This window comes from Panthera onca, chromosome B1, assembly GCF_046562875.1.
Source record: "Panthera onca isolate mPanOnc1 chromosome B1, mPanOnc1 haplotype 2, whole genome shotgun sequence".
Taxonomy (NCBI): Eukaryota; Metazoa; Chordata; class Mammalia; order Carnivora; family Felidae; genus Panthera; species Panthera onca.
The window spans coordinates 158,481,926-158,501,192 of record NC_138342.1 but is presented as its reverse complement, the minus strand read 5'-3'; the positions used below and the strand labels follow the sequence as shown (position 1 = coordinate 158,501,192).

Sequence of the window (19,267 nt, the reverse complement as noted above, 5' to 3'; positions counted from 1 at the left end):
CTTATCTATCGAGACAAACAGGTAAAAAACAGAATGAAATACCTTAAAACTTGCCCATCTCCTGGTTCCTCCAGCAGAACCTCCCTTTGAAAAAAATCTTGTAAGTGCTATGGAAATTTTTTGTTCCTACCTTTTGGGGATCTGCTTGATGGTATTAACATAAGTGCTACCAAATGGACTGGGAGATAATTTTTAAACCTATCTTATGAAGACAGTCTTTATTGTAATCTATTATATTTAAGCCTGAAATGGATAATAATAGAAAGGAATGCTCTGGTTTTACAAGGCAATAACGTGGTGTCTGAGCAGTCAAACTTTATTGTGAGCCAGACTACGGAGTAGTTTATCCCAAAGAAGCTCTCTGACAAGCGTAGAACCAACAACTTGAGCTGGGATTGGCCACAGAAAGAGTTGTGTTAACAAATACAGTTGTGCCTCCTACTTCCCTAATGGAGTTTCTGATTTTTACACCAGGTATTGTGTTCAACACACACACACACACACACACACACACACACACACACACATCCCTATCATTACATCTTCAACTGAAACCACTTTCTGAAACTGCCCACTTAGATAAAAAGCATCAATACATGAAGACTTCTTTTCCCTAAACCTCAGCAGATTCTCAACCTTCAGAGTCATTTTTGAGAAGTCAATGAGTTTAATTTTGTTCTTTGGACAAGTTGTCCGTCCTGAAGGTAATGAGAGGCTAGGGCAGAGGTTGGCAAACTATGGCCCCTGGGCCAACCCCAGGCTGCTATCTGCTTATTTAAGATAAGAATAGTTTAAAATGTTTTAAATTCTTGAAAAAAAATCAAGTGATGTTATGTGACACATAAAAATTGTATGGAAAGCAAATTTCAGTGTCTATAAATAAAGTTTTATTGCAACCCAGCCCCTCTCACTAGTTTATATATGGTCTATGACTGCTCTCTTGTGACAGTGGCAGAGTTGAATAGTTTCAGTGGAGACCTTGTAGCCCCTAATGTTTACACTCTGCCCTTATCAAAACAGTTTCTCATCCCTAAACTAGTGAATGTAGATCTGGTTAGGAGGAGGAACAAAGAATCTCAATTTGAAGGGAAAGAGAAGAGAGTCTTTAGTAATGTCTTGGGATGGAAGGACTTATTCAAAACTGAAAAAAATGTCAAAGAGAGTATAGGCACTATTTGCATACTTCAATGAATGCTGTAGATCAAAATGACCAGAAGCTTTTCAGATTCCTTAAAAGCTCATCCCAGATTTGAACAGCTCTGTGAAAATTGTGCCTCCTATAAGGGGGTAAAAAAAAAAAAAAAAAAAAGAAAAGGAAAAAGTCTTGTAATTTCTGCAGAATTGGCTCGAGTTCTTCCACTTGGGACCAGGCAGGACTAGTGTAATCTGTCTTCCATATGACAGATTTTCAAATATTTGAAGACAATATCAAGTCCCCCAGAGTCTAATTATATTGAAAATGGGGGGAAACAGGAAAGAAAGAAAAATAGGGGCACTGGTACATGGCAGTGATGGATGAAGCCTCACACATCAAAATAGAGTCTGTCCACCCCTTCCCCCTCCTCCCCCACAGGCTCACTGCTTTCCAGTAACTAAGAAAAACCGTTCTCAAACAAGTTCAGGACTGGCAATTGTTTCGATTTCCACAAAGATGGACATGATAGTAGGAGAAGCCATGTGACTTCTGTCTTCCCCCAAGGGCTTCAGATGTTGAGTTACTGATGTTGGTGGCAAAGAGGAGAAACAGACCTGCCAATTCTTGGGGCAATGGAAGGAAAAAACACACACACACAAAACAAAGCACAGTAGTGACTTGGAAAGTTGTTGAGAGATGCTGCACAAATAAAAGTCTCCCAGGAGATTTTTCAAGACACACTGAGTCTTGTCAAGAACAACTTGTCAAAGACTTGAACATGGACAAAAGGATGTACTGAGTGTCTCTTCAGTGAAGTGCTGGGTGGTGTTCAGCTGGCCAGCTGGGGACTGTTTGCTTCTGCAGGGGTGTGTAGCTTTAGACCCCTGTTGACTTGCTTACATTATAGGTCTGTAGGGGGAGAAGTTAAACTATAGCAAGCTGAGAGTAATGCAAATGAATTTTGTCCAGATACAACTGAGTTATACTTCGCAGAGAAGATAACCACAAACAGTATATGTTTTTTTGTACTACAGGATGTTAATATATATTGGCCACAAAATTGGCCAATGTCCTATAGGGCATGAGACATTAACTGGTTTTGCATCTATTAGCATTTTCCTTTCAGAATTCCCATGCGCATATACATGTATGTGTGTACATATGTGTATATGCGTTCTTCAGGGTCTCCTTTGAACTAATATTAACCAGTTTCTTCATTAATCAGTTAAGTATATCTTTGACATATGTTCATGTTGTGTTTGCGTGTTTTTAACTTTGTGAGAAACATTTTCTTTTCACAATACAAAGAATTACATAAATATATTCACTACAAAGATAATCTTTCAGATATATGAATACATTCCTTTCCAGAACACTTTTTTTTTTTTTTAATGTATTCATTTCTTCTGATTGCACCAGGAAGAAAGGAAGCCTCAGGACGGTGCTAACATGTCTTGACCAACTCTTGTGTCTTCTGATGATTTCCAATCTGTCAGGGCTGCTGATCTCTCCTTAAAACAGAAGCACTGAGCTTCCAGAAGCCTCTTGTGAGCAGCACCTGATGGGAAGCCCATGCAGGAGGACACCCTTATGGACCCCAGAAGCTTCAGCTAGTTGAATTCTTTAACTGTGTGCCTGGGTGATTCATTCTGTTAGAAACCCTGCAGTCTGCCCTTGAATTAAGACTTTCTGTTCTACACATAGTGTGGCTAAAAACAAAAACTTTATTTGTTTTGGAGAAATAGCACTCCAGAAGACCTGGTTTAAACTCTGCCACCGACTAGCTTTGTAATTTTTTTGCCAAGCGCTGTATTTCCCTTCTATTCCTGTTTTGTTTGAATAAGCGTATAATTATCTACCTCACAGGACTTCGAAGAAAGTTTCTAGACACAAAACAGATAATGTCTAAATAGGTAAACCTAGTGAACTTTTAATCAATCAATTGCTTAATTAATTTATTCAGTTTTAATGACTACTCTTACCACGTCCTTCATCCCTGCTGGGGTGAGCCACCAGAGGCTGTCCGTTGGACCATGAGTCTTGTGAGGGGTTGTACGTCTGACCTATTTCCCACTTTCACAACTTGTGAAACCTTTCCCTGGTGCTTTCCGTCATCACCAAAATGCCTTACATTATTTAATATGCCAAGGTGCCGTATTTTAGGGTTCAGGACACCTTGGCATATTGAATATCTTAAGCTGACGGAGCTTGAGAAAATGGCGGAAACAGGAAACCACCCTGACCTCTCCTCTCCCCCTTCTTCCCTGAAGGCAGGAGCTACGTGTCCCCTGCGGAAGGGATCCTCCCTGTACGGGGAGGAAGGAAGACATCCTTATCACCAGAGACAGGGAATGTAGGGCCAAGAAGGCTGTATAAACAGGCCCTGTTACTTCTTCACCATTTATTACCCTGCACCCAAATCCCTTCATCTTGTGAATTCTTCACCAATTTATTGTTTCCTTGTCCAAAAGGTATAAAAGTTTCCCGTTCTGGTCACTTCAGTGGCTTGGGAAGGCTCCCCTGCACATGTGAAAATTCAATAGAATGTGCATGCTTTCCTCCCGTTCACGTGTTTTGTATCAGTTAAAAATTTTTTTTTAAGGTTTGTTTATTTTTGAAAGAGAGACAGAGTGCAAGTAGGGGAGGGGCAGAGAGGGAGGGAGACACAGAATCTGAAGCAGGCTCCAGGCTCTGAGCTGTCTGCACAGAGCCAGAAGTGCGGTTCCAACTCATGAACCATGAGATCGTGACCTGAGCGGAAGTCTGATGCTTAACCTCCTGAGACACCCGGGTGCCCCTGTGTCAGTTTGCTAGGCCCAGCCAGGGACCCAATGAGAGTAGAGGAGAATTCTTCCTCCTTTGCATATCATGTCTCTGAACATTTCCTTCTTTTTCTTGCTTTTAGTGAAGCCTGGCTCTTAAACTACTTCCCCTGTGATCTTTTCTGTGATCGCTGTTTTCTCGCCTATACCTTCTGTACCACCAGAAGTGGGGGGAGAGTTCTCTTTCCTTCTCATGGCCATTTCCAGACCACCTCTCTCTCTTCTCCCTAATATTTTCCACGGTCTGATACTCCTATTTTGAGATAATATCAACCACGATCTCTGCTGGTTGTAATAATCTACAGATGCCCAAATCCATTCCTGTTATTCACGGAAGTGCTGGCTTCTGACTTACTGTCATCGTCTGCAACACATTCCCATTTAAATTTTTGGATTTTTGAGTATACATATAGATGATTCTTCTACTTCCCTGCTCTAATTCCTCGAATTTTGATTCTCTAATGATTTGATCTTTGATCCTAGCTCAGCTGCTTTCTGTGACCTAGCAACATCTTCTAGACCAGTGGTTCTCAGCTTTGGTTGCTCCGTAGAAGATCTTTGGAAATGTCTGGAGGTGTTTTGGGGCTGTCGTAGTTGGTAGGAACTATTGGCATTTTGTAGGTACAGATCAGGGATGCTGCTGACTATTGTACAAAGCACAGAAAGCCCTTCGCTAAAAAGAATTATCTGGCCCTAAATGTCACTAGTGCCAATCTTGGTAAGATTTTGCCTGACAGCCCTATTTAAAAAATACAACCCAAATCACACACTCCATTCTTCTATCCTTTGTCTAATTCACTCTAGATCTTCCTTATTTAGTCCTTATTCTCAGTCTTCCTTCGGAAGAATGAAATCTCTGTGAGTGGGATAGTTTTTGTTCCCTTTGTTCATAGGCTGCTTCCCCCAAAGAAGACAATAACTATTATTATTATTTTTTTTTTAATAAACTGAACACCTGGGTAAAGGGGTGAGTCAAGAGAAGGCACACTTAAATGCTAAATTGTTTCTGTTTTTTTCTAAGAGTGTAAAGGATGACAAAAAGGATTGATAGTTTGGGTCCCTAAAAGCCAGAAGTATTAACTCCTCAGCTCTTTCGGTGATGATAAATCTGTAGCTGACCTAAGCATTTATGTAATCTTTTGCTTTTGATATTGTCAAGCATACCCTCCTAATGATGATCTTTCTCAAAGTATGTGGATGTTTAGAGCTCAGGTGCTAGAAGAAGACCATCTCTATTTTTCTGGGTACTCTACCCAAATTTTTCAACCTAGGGATCCGAGGAGATGAACATGTCTGTCACTTAAAATCTCTTACCCGCATGTCTAGCAATTTGGTCTAATATTTTGATCTGTAATATCTTCTTTTGGCTGTAGACAGATATAGGAAGTAGGAGAGGGCATGCATGATGCTGATTTTAGAGTTGAAGCAATTGAAACTCAAAAAGTAAAATGAATTGTCTGAGACTCCATTGCTAGGCATGACAGCTAAGATTAGAGCCTTCGTTAGTTAATGCCTTCTTAACCTACTCTGGGCTCTTTCTATTTAACTGGGCAGCATCTTCTTCAGCTGCCAGGTGACTGGACACCTAACACTCACCCCTTTAAAAGGAAGGATGTGTTGGCGTTTCCTCTGAGCTTACAAAAAGCAAGTTTATTTGATACAAGTCATTTAATTGTAAAGAGGCATCCAGGCTTTAAAGTAGTCTTTATAAGGTGGGGCAAAATATTCGCAGCTCATTCTTCTCAGTTTTAAGTGTGTATTTTTAACTTAACTATCGAGGAATGTGGCTCAATCAAACGTTCACGGCCAAGAACTAAAATGTTACAAAGGTTGCCACGGGCTTAGCACATGCTCACAGATGAGAAATTTTGCAAACTGCAAAGAAATGGGTTGGTAGATGAGAAAAAAAAAAAGTTGAAGAAAACCTAGACTGAATTAATTTAGAATGGAGGACCTGCCCTATCTCTTCTACATCTTTACAAAAGCGAATCCCAAAATGTTAACTGTGAGATGTTACTACATGCTCATTAAGTAGGAGGAAGTGATAAATATTTGGAAAATGTTGTAGACATTGTAGCCTTGGCTAAAGGATTAAAAATTCCTATTAGCACAATTCTTTTTTTAGCTGTCCTATTTACAAAATGTTAGTAATGATAGCACTGGCTTCATATGGTTGCCAGGGGATTACGTGGGTGAATCCATGCTAGGTACCTAGCAGATTGAAAGTATTCGAAAAGTATTGCAAACCCTTTGAGAATTCCTACAATAAAGAAGAATGTGAGTAAGCATTTCCCAAATATGGCTAAACGTAAGGATCAGTACCTAATAACCTAGCGTAGAAGTTTGGAAAATGCTATTGTGGAAGATCCAGTGGATCATAAAGACTAGAAGCATGAAAAGCAATATGGTAGGCTCTCCTGAATAAAATACTTAGGAATCTAGTTATCCATATTAATATTCTTGTTTGAATGCTTTTCCTCCTTTATTTTCGTCTGACAAATTCTTACTCTTCTCTGATGGAGAAACTGAAACCATGACCCAAATTCTCCATCCTTCCTGCATCCATACCCTTTAAAGCACTGTGATTTTTGCAGCAATTCACATCAAGAGTTGGATTTTATTTCTCTATGTCTTGAATGAGCTGATCTCAGGGTTATGTTGGCCAGTAGAATATCACAGAAATGATGGTGTTCCAAGACTGTTCTTCAAAACGCTCTACGTGCTTTCTTCCTCTGCCTTTACCAGGAGAACATACCCAGCCTAACCTATTGCATCCTAAGACCTATGGGGCAGAGCTTTGTCCTACTGGTCTAGCCCTTTGACATGTAAGGAGCCTAGTCTGGAAGAGCCAGCCCAGCTGACCCCCAGAATAACAACACATACAAGAATGAATTCAGCTGAGATAGGCAAGCAGGGCTCAGATCAAGAGGACCTCCCTGCTGACCCATAAATTTGTAGGAATGATAAATGGTTACTTTAAGTCACAAATTATGGGGCTTATTGCAGAGTGTTATTATAGAAATAGCTCTATGTTAATATACCATCTTGAAATCTTAGCCCAATGACCACGTGTCTATGTTCTTTTCCCTCCTACAACACCACCTGGTTTTACCTGTCTATTCTCCCTTCACAGTCTGTGCTCACCTCTTTCGTAGCACTTGTTTGATGGTATGATAACCTCTTGATAGAGAGTAAGCTTCGTGAAGGTTGAGTTGATTTTTTCTTATTTATGAATGCCCACCTTAGAGTAGAGGGTCTGGCATATAGAGACTACGCCCAAGCTACTCTTTAATTTGTGTACACTCTTATGATTTTAAGGACTTTGTGTTGTCTGAAAACCAGAAAATGGGTCATCTCATTAATGGAGCATCTACTCTATGCAAGATCAGTATTTTAAACAAAATGTTACTGGTCTTAGTGACAGGTTTATTTTATTAATTTTATTTAATTTTATTTATTTTTGAGAGAAAGAGAGGGAGCAAGTGTGTGAGGGGAAGAGAGAGAGAAGAGAGAGAATCCCATGAGGGGCAGAGAGAAGGAGGAAGGGAGAGACAGACAGACAGACAGACAGAGACAGAAGTGGGGCTCACCTGAAGTGGGACTCGAGCTCACCAACTGTGAGATAATGACCTGAGCTGAAGTCAAATGCTTAACAGCCAAGCCATCCAGGAACCCCCATAGATAGATTTTAAATATGTATTTGCCTTATCATCTGACTCCAATTCTTTCTTTCCTAAAATCATTTTATGTAGGTGGATATAGTGGACCTTATTAGAGTATTTTTTAAGCTTAATGTATTAGGGATTAACCTTTATATTTCACTTATTTCAGGGTTTAAGACTTTTTTTTTTTTTTTTTTTTTTTTTGCCTTAAGTAACTGAGCTAGCTATCAGAAAGATGAAAATCAAGTACATCTCTGGCCCTGTTACTTTACAATGTTTATATAACGAACACTCTAAGATACCTCTGCTCAGAAGCAGGACCGGCCAGAGAGAGCTAGAGATGTGTATAGTCATTATACTATTTCTTGAACATTGACTTTGTACCCAGTGAACTTGATAGGATTATCTCCTTTCAAAGGTAGTTTCTTGGCCAAGTCACTTGTCCAGAGAATGGCTGACTCAGCATTGCTATGTTGATCTCAAACACATTTTGTTAGCTACCATGCATACATAATGTCTTTCTAAAGTAAGGTAAAATCACTCATTAGTTGCTCACTAAGGACCATATAGTGTGCTAAGGACTTTACATGTATCTGTGTGTGTGTGTTTTTTTTTTTTCTTTCACTTAATCTTCACACTTTGGAAACAATCTAAAATTCTATTATGAAGTATTACCAAGTAGAAACAGTAAGTATTTTGTCTGATATTAAATGCTAAATGAGAGAGGCAGGATTTGAACCCAGGCTTTGTTATCATGTAGTCAATCTAAATATATATTTTTGAATGAATAAGTCAATCCTATCAGAATAAGTTTGATCAAATTCTAACACATGTTGGCTACAGAGAATAAACATTAGCCCAAAGTAGGTTAATCCACTCAGAATCAGCTCCTAGGTAGACAAAATATTTTTTAGATAAAACCTAAAAAAAAAAAAAAAAAGGATTTTGAACAGCTAATTACAGACTCAAGCTGATAGTTTCCATTTTTGTGAAAATGAGGTAGTTTTATCTGAATCTCTCTGCTGGCCACAGCATTCTTCCACCTGACCAACTCAGATTGGACTTGTTTGCTCTATTAAAATAGTTGTAGGGCACCTGGGTGGCTCAGTTAGGTAAACGTCCGACTTCAGCTCAGGTCATGATCTCAGGGTTTTGGGGTTCAAGCCCCATACTGGGCTCTGTGCTGACAGCTCAGAGCCTGGAGCCTGTTTCGCATTCTAGGTCTCCCTCTCTCTGCTCACTCTCTGTCTCTCTAGGTCTCTCAAAAATGAATAAACGTTAAAAAAAAAAAAAAGTTCTAGGGGCACCTGGGTGGCTCAGTTGGTTGAGTGTCTGACTTTTGATTTCAGCTCAGGTCATAATCTCACAGTTCCTGGGATCGAGCCCCACTTCAGGATCCGTGCTGAGCAAGGAGCCTTCTGAAGATTCTCTCTCTCTCTCACTCTGCCCCTCTTCCCTGCTTGTGCTTTCTTTCTCTCCCTCTAAAACAAAAACAAAAATAAACAAGCATGCCAGCAAATAGTTCTGAAATTTTTGGCTTGGTTCGGCCTAATCCTACTGATTTACCTAGTTAACGAAATTAATTCTCCTTCCACCAGTAACTTAAATATATTTTAATTAGCTTTAAAGCACTGGAATGACTCACAGCCACTTTGTGGATATTCCTACCCATCCCTACTAGTCCTATAAGATGATCCATGAAAAGAATGACGTGGTCCAAAATGTTTAGAAAATGTTGCATATACTCCTCTTTTGGAGATCCACCCTTTACATTAGCTCCATCATACACCTAATGGTTTTCAGAAATCTAGAGAATGTGGTGTCATTTAATGCCATAGTTTTCCAAACTTAATTTGAGGGGTAGGGGGGTCCAAAAGCTGTTATCTTACTATGCAGATTATATTTTGTTTAAAGATGATTTTCACCGGTGCCTGGGTGGCTCAGTCAAGTTAAGCATCCAACTTCGGCTCAGATCCTGATCTCATGTTCCTGGGTTCAAGCCCCACGTTGGGCTCTCTGCTGTCAGTATAGGGCCTGCTTGGGATCCTCTGCCCGCCAGCCCCCTCTCTGCCCTTGCCCTGCTCACATGCACGCTCGCTCTTTCAAAAAGGAATAAACATTTAAATATGAATTTTGGAAATTTTGGAATTTTGACCTCTTTTAATTTGTAACGATCTAACTTAAATAGCCCAGAAATCATCTTTGAGTAGATCATACTGTTTAAACTGGGTCTGACTCTGATCGGCTCTAAGTAGTTATGATTAAATTCCTGGGAGCACTCAGCATTTTTAAAACCATTTGAACAGATTCAGGGAAGCTGCATTTGAAACGTGCAACGCCATACTTGTTTTGGTAACATTTTTTCTCCCATGGAGAGGCAGAGAATTTCTATACTGTCTATAAAAAAATAACCCAAGCATTTTGAGGACTAAAGTGAATGAATGATACCCCAATAACGGTGTAGGGCTGGATTCTCTCACAGTTGGTAAAACTATAACCGAAGGGTACTTATGTGTATGTGCATGGTGGGTGGGTTGAGAAAGGTAGAAGATAGTCTCATCTTTGTTTCCAGTAGCCTCTGGGTGTCTCATTCTTGAGGCCAGAAGGAGAAATTAGGTTCAATATATTAACAGGTATCTGGAAATTGTCCTTGATGTGGAGGGCATTCTGTTCCTGCTAGGATGTGGCAGGAGGGTGTATATAGGGGGTCCTTATTGGCATTTCAAATTTCCACTCATGGAGTATCCTAAAATGTCAATAAAAGACTCTTTATTCATAAATAACTGATATGCGGTCATTTACGTCTGTACATTGAGCTCGAAAAGTCTGTAACCATCCAGTTTTTTTTTTTGTTTTGTTTTGTTTTGTTTTTTTTGTTTTTTTTTTTTGCAAACTCTACATAAAACATCCAAACGGTCCATTTTGTTCAGTACAATATAACACAGCTGTTTGGCATTACCAAATATATATGTATATATATATATATAGATATGTACATGTGCTGAAAAAGAAGCCAGTGCAGTCTTTTCTAAGAAGTCCATCCAAGTATTTACTGTACAACATTCAGAATTTACATTGATAATACAAGGCACAGAAAGTATGGTATGAAGCCAAGGCCATGCTTTATTCAAACTCTCCTCTGGCTTTGCTCAGTCCTTCAGCTTCATGTCAAACTAAGTGTTCAGTTCTGCTTTTTGTTTTTTTTGTTTTTTGTTTTTTTGTTTTTTTGGCTTTGAACACATCAAATGAAAGTTGAGAGTGGTATGGGTTTGAAATATGAATCACTTGAAAAAACCACCCCCCCACGCACCTTCCCAAAATAAACAGGACAAAATGAAATCTGCTTTAAAATTCTTCCATACAGAAATGGTGGTAAACAATTACTCATATTTTTTGAGTCTGGGTTAGAAGGAGCAACCAGTTAATCCTCTAACTGCTTGTATTTGCAATATTTCTAGGTCAACACATACCGCATTGTGTGTACCAATTAGAAACAATTGTGAAGAACGGGAAATCTTAAGATCCGTCTTGATTCCAACTTGGGAAAGGAGAATATTGTTTTCCTCACCAGAAAATTCCCACACTGAATTTTTTTCATCTTCTTGAGACGTGTTGAATGGGAAGGGCCTTCATAATCTAGGCTGGACTGTAGAGAGTGTTTCTGATTGAAATTCTTAGCTAATTCTGATAAGGCTTAGATAAAAGCCTCTTGATAAGGGGTGCTCTTATTTCAGGCACCATCAGAGCTTGCTAATGAGGGATATTGGAATTATTAGATCTCTTTCTGATTGTAATGTCTGTTTCAATAATGGAGGTGATAAGGCAAGATATTCTGCTTACAAACTCCCTCCTGATATTCTCATGATTCAAAAGAACCATAGTTAAATGTCTATCTTCCATATCTGTTTAATTTTAAGGGACTTGTAGCATTTATCCAATTTTGGAATTTGTACGGAAGTAATGCTTGCAATAGTGAAATACTCTTGGGGGTTAAGAAAGATTTGAGGCAAAAGGACATTTTTGTTGTAATCATGCCTTTTGTAAAAGTAGTTGAGACACATTTCCACTCACGCAAAGAGTTACCTTACGAAATTTAGTGATCAATTTTGTAATTCAGGGCTATACCTTTTTGGAAAAGAGGATGTATCCTCTGTCCAACTTAATCTTAAAGGTGGAGGAGGACATTGTTAAGCTCAGGCCTAAACATGAAGCTTACTGCCTTTTTAATCTTTGGGTTCAGATGGAGGGTGGGCGCTAAGACGCACAGTTCACTGTCACCATCTTAGGCCCACCTCATGAGGACATTCCAAATCCGTGATCTTCACAGCAAAAGGAAAAAGCAAAGTAGCTGCTTCAAAAACCACAATTATTCTATGTGAGTTAAATTTCCTACTTCAGATCACAGTACTACACACTAGTGACTAACGGCCAGGTCTGATTTCCATCCCCTTTTGTCTTTTGAAAAAACACAGCACACAAATTGCCATTTCGATTTTTGCTGACGACCCTGGAGGGGGATGTGAGGAGTCCGTGGTAGACGCTGGCTCTCCTAGAACTGCTTTTGCAAAAAACACCACATGCTGTCAATACAGCCAAACAGCTTTATAACTGCAGCTTTTGAAAGAGTGTGGAAAGTAAAAACACAAAATATGTAACACATCTAAGATTAGCAACATTTTCACTTTGTGACATTTGACAAAATACATTTTTGCTTTGTAGTTCAGGAAAATTCTATGCAGACAAAACAGTGGAAGCTGCGGGAAGGGTGGCCGTTCAGCTTTTGGCGAAAACATCGATTTTTCAAATACACTGCTATGGTAACTAACACCGAAGGGCTCATAAAATTTTGTCACTATCTGTAGGACAATATTTTACTCTCCCATTTGCTATGGATGTGACCCCTAGTCCGGTCAATGGGAGGTACCAGGATTCAGAACTCTGCAATGTTTCATGAGAAAAAGTAATGGAAATGGGCCATGCCATGGGCCACAGAAGCACATTTCTCAGCAACTTCAGGTTCCTGTGACTTTCACAGATCTGGAACAAAGACCTCTGAGGAACTTCACCTTCAACACATCTGATAGTTACTATTCCACACCTTTGGGGAAGGACTAAGAAATCGCAGCAAAAATGGTGAAAAGGAAAAACAAGCACATTAAAAGATTTTTATAACATTTGAAATTCACAGATTTGCCAGAAGTTTGGCAAGTGTAGAGTACTATCCAAAACCAATTATAGATGGTCCCCAACTCACGGCAGTTCCACTGACTGTCTTCTGACTTTACGATGGTACGAAGGTGATAGGCATTCAGTAGAACTGTACTAGAAACTCTGAATTTGGATCTTCTCTGGGGCTAGCCATATGTGGGAGGACTCTCTGATGATGTTTGGGCATGGGCAGCCGCAGCCCCCCTCCGCCACACCATCTCAGGGGTGAACAACCAATACACCGGTAACCATTCTGTTGTTCACTTTCAGTACGGTATTCAGTTAATCACATGAGACTTTCAACACTTCCATTGTAAACTAGACTCTGTGTTGGATGATTTTGCCCAAATGTAGGCTAAGGCTAACGGAAGTGGTCTGAGCACATTGAAGTTACCCTAGGCTAAGCTATGGTGTTCGACAGGTTAGGTGTATTAAGTGTTTTTTTCGAGTTATAATATTTTCAACTTACGATGGGTTTATGGGGACATAACCCTCTCATAAGTCAAGGAAGATCTGTACACCACTGTAATATTCCGCCTTCGCTTATCAGTTGCGATGTGGAGAATTTTTGTCAAGGAAAATAAATCCAGAACTTTTTAATCCAAAGAGAACCCGGTTTTAGTCATCTGACTTAATAACCCCTCTCAAAGTCAACTGAAAGAAAAATGTAGGGACCATGGCAAAGGATAACACCTGCAGCTGGAGATAAAAATAATAAAAAGGGAGAAAAATTTCTCCTCTTTAAACAGAACTGAGTCAATTCCTATTCATCTCTTACAAAAAGGCCAATAAAATTTTTGTGGGCGTACATCTGAGTTTTATGAGACTTTCTGCACGGGTAAATGAAGTTTGCATTGAAATCCATAGAGTGAGCTTCCCTTTGGCTTAAAGGATTTTAATGTAAACCAGTAAGACTGCACGAGCAATGTTGTAAAAACTGTAAATTAACTTTATGATGCAGCAGTCTGGTGCAGCTGGGAAGTACACCCTTTTGGTGGCATAATTTGAAGTCCTGTTTAAAGCATGACCGTTAGACTTAAATGCTTTTGAGGACTGACAGATGTGTCCTTAAGTGGGATATCTTGTGAAAATTCTAAGTAACCTACCAGGTATCACAGCCCACTTTTAATTTCTTGGCTCGTTTTGCACTGGGACAATAACACTTCTGAGGTAAGCACTTGCACTGACCAGGGACTCTGTTTCTAGAGGGGCGGCGTTTGTGTTGTGATAGGAAAATGTTAAAATAGAACAAGGGTTTAGGTCACAGTGAGTAACCACAAGTTCCAGTGTCAGTTAAGTCTATCTGGTCTGCATTTTCCACTCCTCCCTGACACACCCCAGCCGTGTCTGTGAATCTCATGAACGTGGGTTCTCTTTGGAATTCTATTGTAAAATACCATACAATCCTGCCATGTGACAGCCACAGAATTTCATACATTTCTGTAGAAATCCTATGCAGAATTATAACAGAAATAAGAGAAAGGAAAAGAGGGAGCAGAATGGACTGACAGATGGATTTGAACCTTAGGAAGAAGTCAGAGGTGAATCATGCTCATTCACATCCTTAGTTACTCAATATGGTATGATGATCATGAGCATTTATAAAAAAAACCCAGGCCAAGAAAAGAAAAAAGTCCATAGGAGGAAATTCTAGACATTGAGGGATTGATGATAATCTCTTTTCTTAAAATAATTTAGATTCTAGGGAAAACATTAAAATTTTTCATTTAATATATAAAAAAAGTATCAGGTCTAAAAAGAATCGGTTTGAATGCATGGAATATAGAAAGCGATTATAAGGCCAATTAGAAGGAAAGGCGGGGGGGAGAGGGGGAAGGCAGGATGATTTTTAAATCCCTATTAACATCTCCAAGATGGAAACTAACAAAAGTTCTCTCTAAGGTGTTTTCTGCAGGTTATTATCCAACAGTCAATGCAGATTCTTTCTGTATACCACCATGCCAATCAACTCTCTAGTTCATTTTGGGTGACGGACCATCTACTTCAACTTCTTGCTCCTTCAGAAATGATAGCAAGGGTGTCAGATGATTTACACTCTCATGCCCTTCTCTCTGTTGCTCCCCAGAAGGAATAAACAAGTAGAGGACATTAGTAAAAGGGCATTTTCCTTATCTAGAGATGGTATTTTGAAAATATGCTCAGCAGTTCTAAGAGGATTTGCTCGTTCTGTATAAGATGCCTTTGGTTCCTGAGAAAAGAAAGATGCTTTTGGATTTCATGTAGCAAAGCCTTTCGTCCAATACAGGGGACTGTATATACCACACTTTAGTTAGAGAAAATGGCTAACACATTTAAGAGTTCTTAATGCCTTACCCATGGTATCATAAATTCCACCTATCTCTAGTTCTTTTTTACTTCGGTGGGGATTTACATTTTTTCTTCCTACATGGGACTTATAAAAACTTATAAAAACTTTTTTTTTTTTTTAATGACCATATCCCACTGCCAAATAGTCCCTAATTTCCCTATTTTTATTCTAATGAAGCCAAATTCTAAGTAGCTGATCAGCCCTGTGGTTGATCTAGGTCCTTGACCTTGCTTGTCCTGATTGTGGACAGCTAATTAAAACATCAACCGGAGCAGAAACAGATATGTTCATCTTTAGTCTACCAGGACAGCTTATCAAAATGATTTAATAGTGTAAAAGATGGAGTCATGTTAAGATGGGGGGGGGGTCACGAATTATCTGTGGACTTCAGTTTTCCACAATACCATCGCTTCTTTTTTTCAAAAAAGAATCCGAAAGCAATAGTCCTGTGTTAATGGTCTTGTAGAAAAAGCCTACTTGGTAAGGCTGAGCAACCAGGTGTTGAAACTTCCTGAACAACGCATGTGGTTTCTGGGACATTGTGGTCGACATATTCCTCAGGTCTACTGACCCCTATCATTTAGACCAAAGACTATCTGCTGATTTTCGGAGAGGCAAAGGAGGATGCCCTATAGCCCTATGGGGAGGTTTTGTGATAACACAGACTAGAAAGTTTCAAGAACCTGGATTGAAAAGTGTAGCAGAACCCCTCAGCCCCTTATATCAATGTTGGGCAACTGAGTCAACACCTTCATCCTCCATCCCAGAGTGATAGCTTCTCAAAGGCGTGTGGCATCTGTAGTTCATGTATTTCCTTGGGCTCGATTTGACCTCCTCTCCAAATCCATGTAATATGTCGTGTTCTAACAGCACTCTGCAATTTGAGTGGCTTAGCTGGGAAGAGAGACAGCTCTGCTTTGTTGACTTAGAAGACATAAGTTTCCATATTGAGCAGTTTAGTTATGCTCCTTGAAACCGCTCCTATGTAATGGGTAAGGAAGAGGTGGGGGAAATGTGTGTAGATTTGTCTCTGGGAGAAAATGAAGGTGGTCATGGCAAGAACTAGTTTGTGGTCTATCTTACCTTCTGGTCTTGTTTCCACTAAGTGGCTAGGATAAATGGGGAACTGGTGCTGGTGTGATGTACTCAGATTCTAAATTCTAAATGCCCTCCTCGACGTTATTGAAGTCCTACAAATAAATGGGTTGGCAACCCCATTTCACTTCTAAAAGCCAACGTTACAATGATTGCTGACATCACAGATGCCAGTTGGTAGAGAACCCTGACAATCTGGTACCAGAATCAGCTGGCCCTTTGGGGCACATCATTAAAAACCTGTTTCAAAACATGCACTATTCAATCTCTGCCTTCCCAGCTTTATTGTAGCTCATCTTTTTTCCACAGTTCCTTTTATCTAGCTGTGCCCTCACTTTTATTCTCGCCACTCCAAATCTGAGAAAGTTCATAAAGTGTTAACCCGAGTGTGGATTCAAAAGAGACAGTAGAGCCCTCTTATATTTAAGAGAGCTTGTACTTCTCCCTATTAACATATTTCTTCAACCAGGGATTCTCACTGAGTGTAAATGAAGGCTGAATTCCCCAAGTGCCACTGGGCCGAAAGCTGCCTCTTTCCCATTTAAAGCAAATGTCCCGAAGCTGGCCGTCACTGTCTCATGAACGATAGTGGACTAGAGTCCATTTTGCCTGCTGTAGTTGAAGTCGGCTTCATCGAGTTGGGATTCTGTAATGTTTGAGAGTTTCGTGTGTGTCCGCCCAATCTCTTCAAGGGCACAGGCCAGGGAGTCAAGATCACCATCGTGCTGATGACGAGCTTCCCACAGGTTCAAAATGACAGCGGATGGACTACTTTGTGTAGCAAAATAAGATAAATTCCTAGACAGATTTGAAGAAACAAAAAGAATAACAAAAAATGAAAATAGAAATAAAGGAACAAATAAAAATCACTATAAGGGAATTAAAAATGAATTGCAATGGATATTACTACAATAGGAATAGGAGGCTCCACTATGGCAGGTCTGGAGGCACTGAACCTGAAAGCTCAACTGTGGAATGTTGCCAATGACCTTCTTATCTCCCAGGTCCTCACCTCCCTGGAGGGGTGTGTGTGTGTGTGAGTGTGTGCGTGCGTGTGTGTTTCCCTCTTGACCACCTGCTTGAAAAAGTTCGTCCATTAACTTACACAATGACATAACTCATTCCTATTTTCCAAAATATCTGACCCCTTTATCTCTTGGTAAACAGAGGACTGTCAAGGTTTTATCTTTGATTTCTTCTTTCCTTCCAAGGTGAGCTCATATACTAAGTGGAGTAGTTATCAACTCCAAGCAGACAGTGTTTAAATTGTCACCTCCAATCTTACAGGTTAATGTCAGCTAGTTACAGATCTCCAAATGACCTTGAGAGTGCCTGGATTAGCTATCTCTCCACCTCCTCAAACTCAATGCATCAGAAATTGGTATCCTCTCCATGCCTCCGAATTGGGCCCCTTTTAAACTATAACAGGTATCCTAGTAATTACAAATGTCTAATCTCTCACACCGGGACATTTATTTTTGACTCTTCCCTTTATATTGTTGCTTTCTTTTTGACATACACATCAGCTCACATTTCCTCTACATTCATGCTATGTATATGTAATTGATGCTCTATCATTTTTTGCCTGAATCACAGCAAAATCCTTGTAGATCTTTATGCCTGTAAAGTTTCTAATATATCCTGCATTCTATTTTTTCAATGATCAGGTATTACTCTCCTTGTTTTCGATGCCTTCCTCTGTCTGGCCCCACCTAGGTATGGCAATATATATTTTTATTCAATCTTCCTTTGCCCTCTGAGCCATTAATGCTGACTTAGGTAATACTTTGCTTCTTGCAATCGATTCTCTCCATTTGGAATACCCACTTCCTGTCTTTACTCTCTGTTTATCAAAATCTTACACTCCTGCAATGCCTGGTTCACTTCTCTACTCTGCTCAAAATGCTTTATTTCTTCTCTGAATTCTGTCACTGTGCTTAAATTTTCATATGAACAAAGTGCTGATATATTTCATGTGAGTTTTGACTACCCAGCATGATTACGGACACCTGAAGAGAGAGGATCATAGCTGATAATCTTCTGATTCTGTAACAGTCCTTATCCTAATACGATGACAGGTGTTTACTCAATATCCATTGTCTGAGTAATTGATTGCTATGAGCTTTTTCCAGGTGACAAGAGATCTCCAGTGAAAACAAATGGTAACCTTTTGGACAATGACTTTGCTATGGTGAAGACTAAGACAACACAAAAGATTAAAGGTCACAGTTTTTCGTAGGCACTTTTACAGCACAGGTAGAAATGTCACCTCTGGAGAAATTTTGATAAGTTGAACAGATTTTTGAGAGTCAACCACGAATTGCCCGTCTTGAGGATGGCACAATTTTCTATCACCACATTCAGCATATAATCACAAAGTGGACTCATGTAGCTAAGAGCACTTGGAAGAGAAGACCAGCTTTTAAGGGCACATTACCATTTACAAGCACCACACACACATCCAGTAATTCCGAGTGAATAAAGGGCTACTCAAAGATCTTAAGGGACTGCTTAAAGCTAGTTGGTTGCCACGTGGCATTATTTTATCGGGGTGCTATATATACTTTCTACTACATCTGAATCCTTAATTGAGAAAGGGAGAAGGCCAGCTTAAAACTATTCTCTCTGGTTTCTTCTTCAAATATAGTTATTTCTGCACGAATAGAAATGGCAAACCAAACCCTGTGTGGGTAGTTGAAGGGATCCCAGTTCCTCTTAAGAACTTTGTTTTGAATACTGTCCCTTCTACCTGGTCATGGGCCAGTGTTTGCGGAGAAAGCTGCCATATCTCCAGGTCTGGAAGTAAATTGGTACACCCCTTCCAACATTCAGGCAGAACATGAACTGGAGGACTAGCGGAGAAGAAGGCAAACTGAGAGACTAGGTGTGAGTGAACTCTTGTGCAGGCTTGTGTGACAAACTCTTCCCATGTCCTTTTTGAGACTGATGACCACAAACATACACTTGTTTCCGGAACGGGTAAATTTCTCTCCAATGTTGTTTCAAAAAGAGAAAG

General features: G+C 39.8%; 1 protein-coding gene across 9 annotated transcripts in view; it reads right to left on the bottom strand.

Annotated features, from left to right (window-relative positions):
* Positions 1–16,713: 16,713 nt before the first annotated feature.
* The window catches only part of UNC5D (unc-5 netrin receptor D), a 554,978-nt gene continuing 552,424 nt past the window's right edge, over positions 16,714–19,267 (bottom strand). For all 9 annotated transcript variants that reach the window (XM_060653615.3, XM_060653618.3, XM_060653617.3 and 6 more), the window contains one exon: positions 16,714–17,049. In XM_060653615.3, coding sequence (XP_060509598.1) covers positions 16,845–17,049 — 205 coding nt within the window. In that variant the 3' untranslated portion in view covers positions 16,714–16,844. The remainder of the gene's footprint in view (positions 17,050–19,267) is intronic.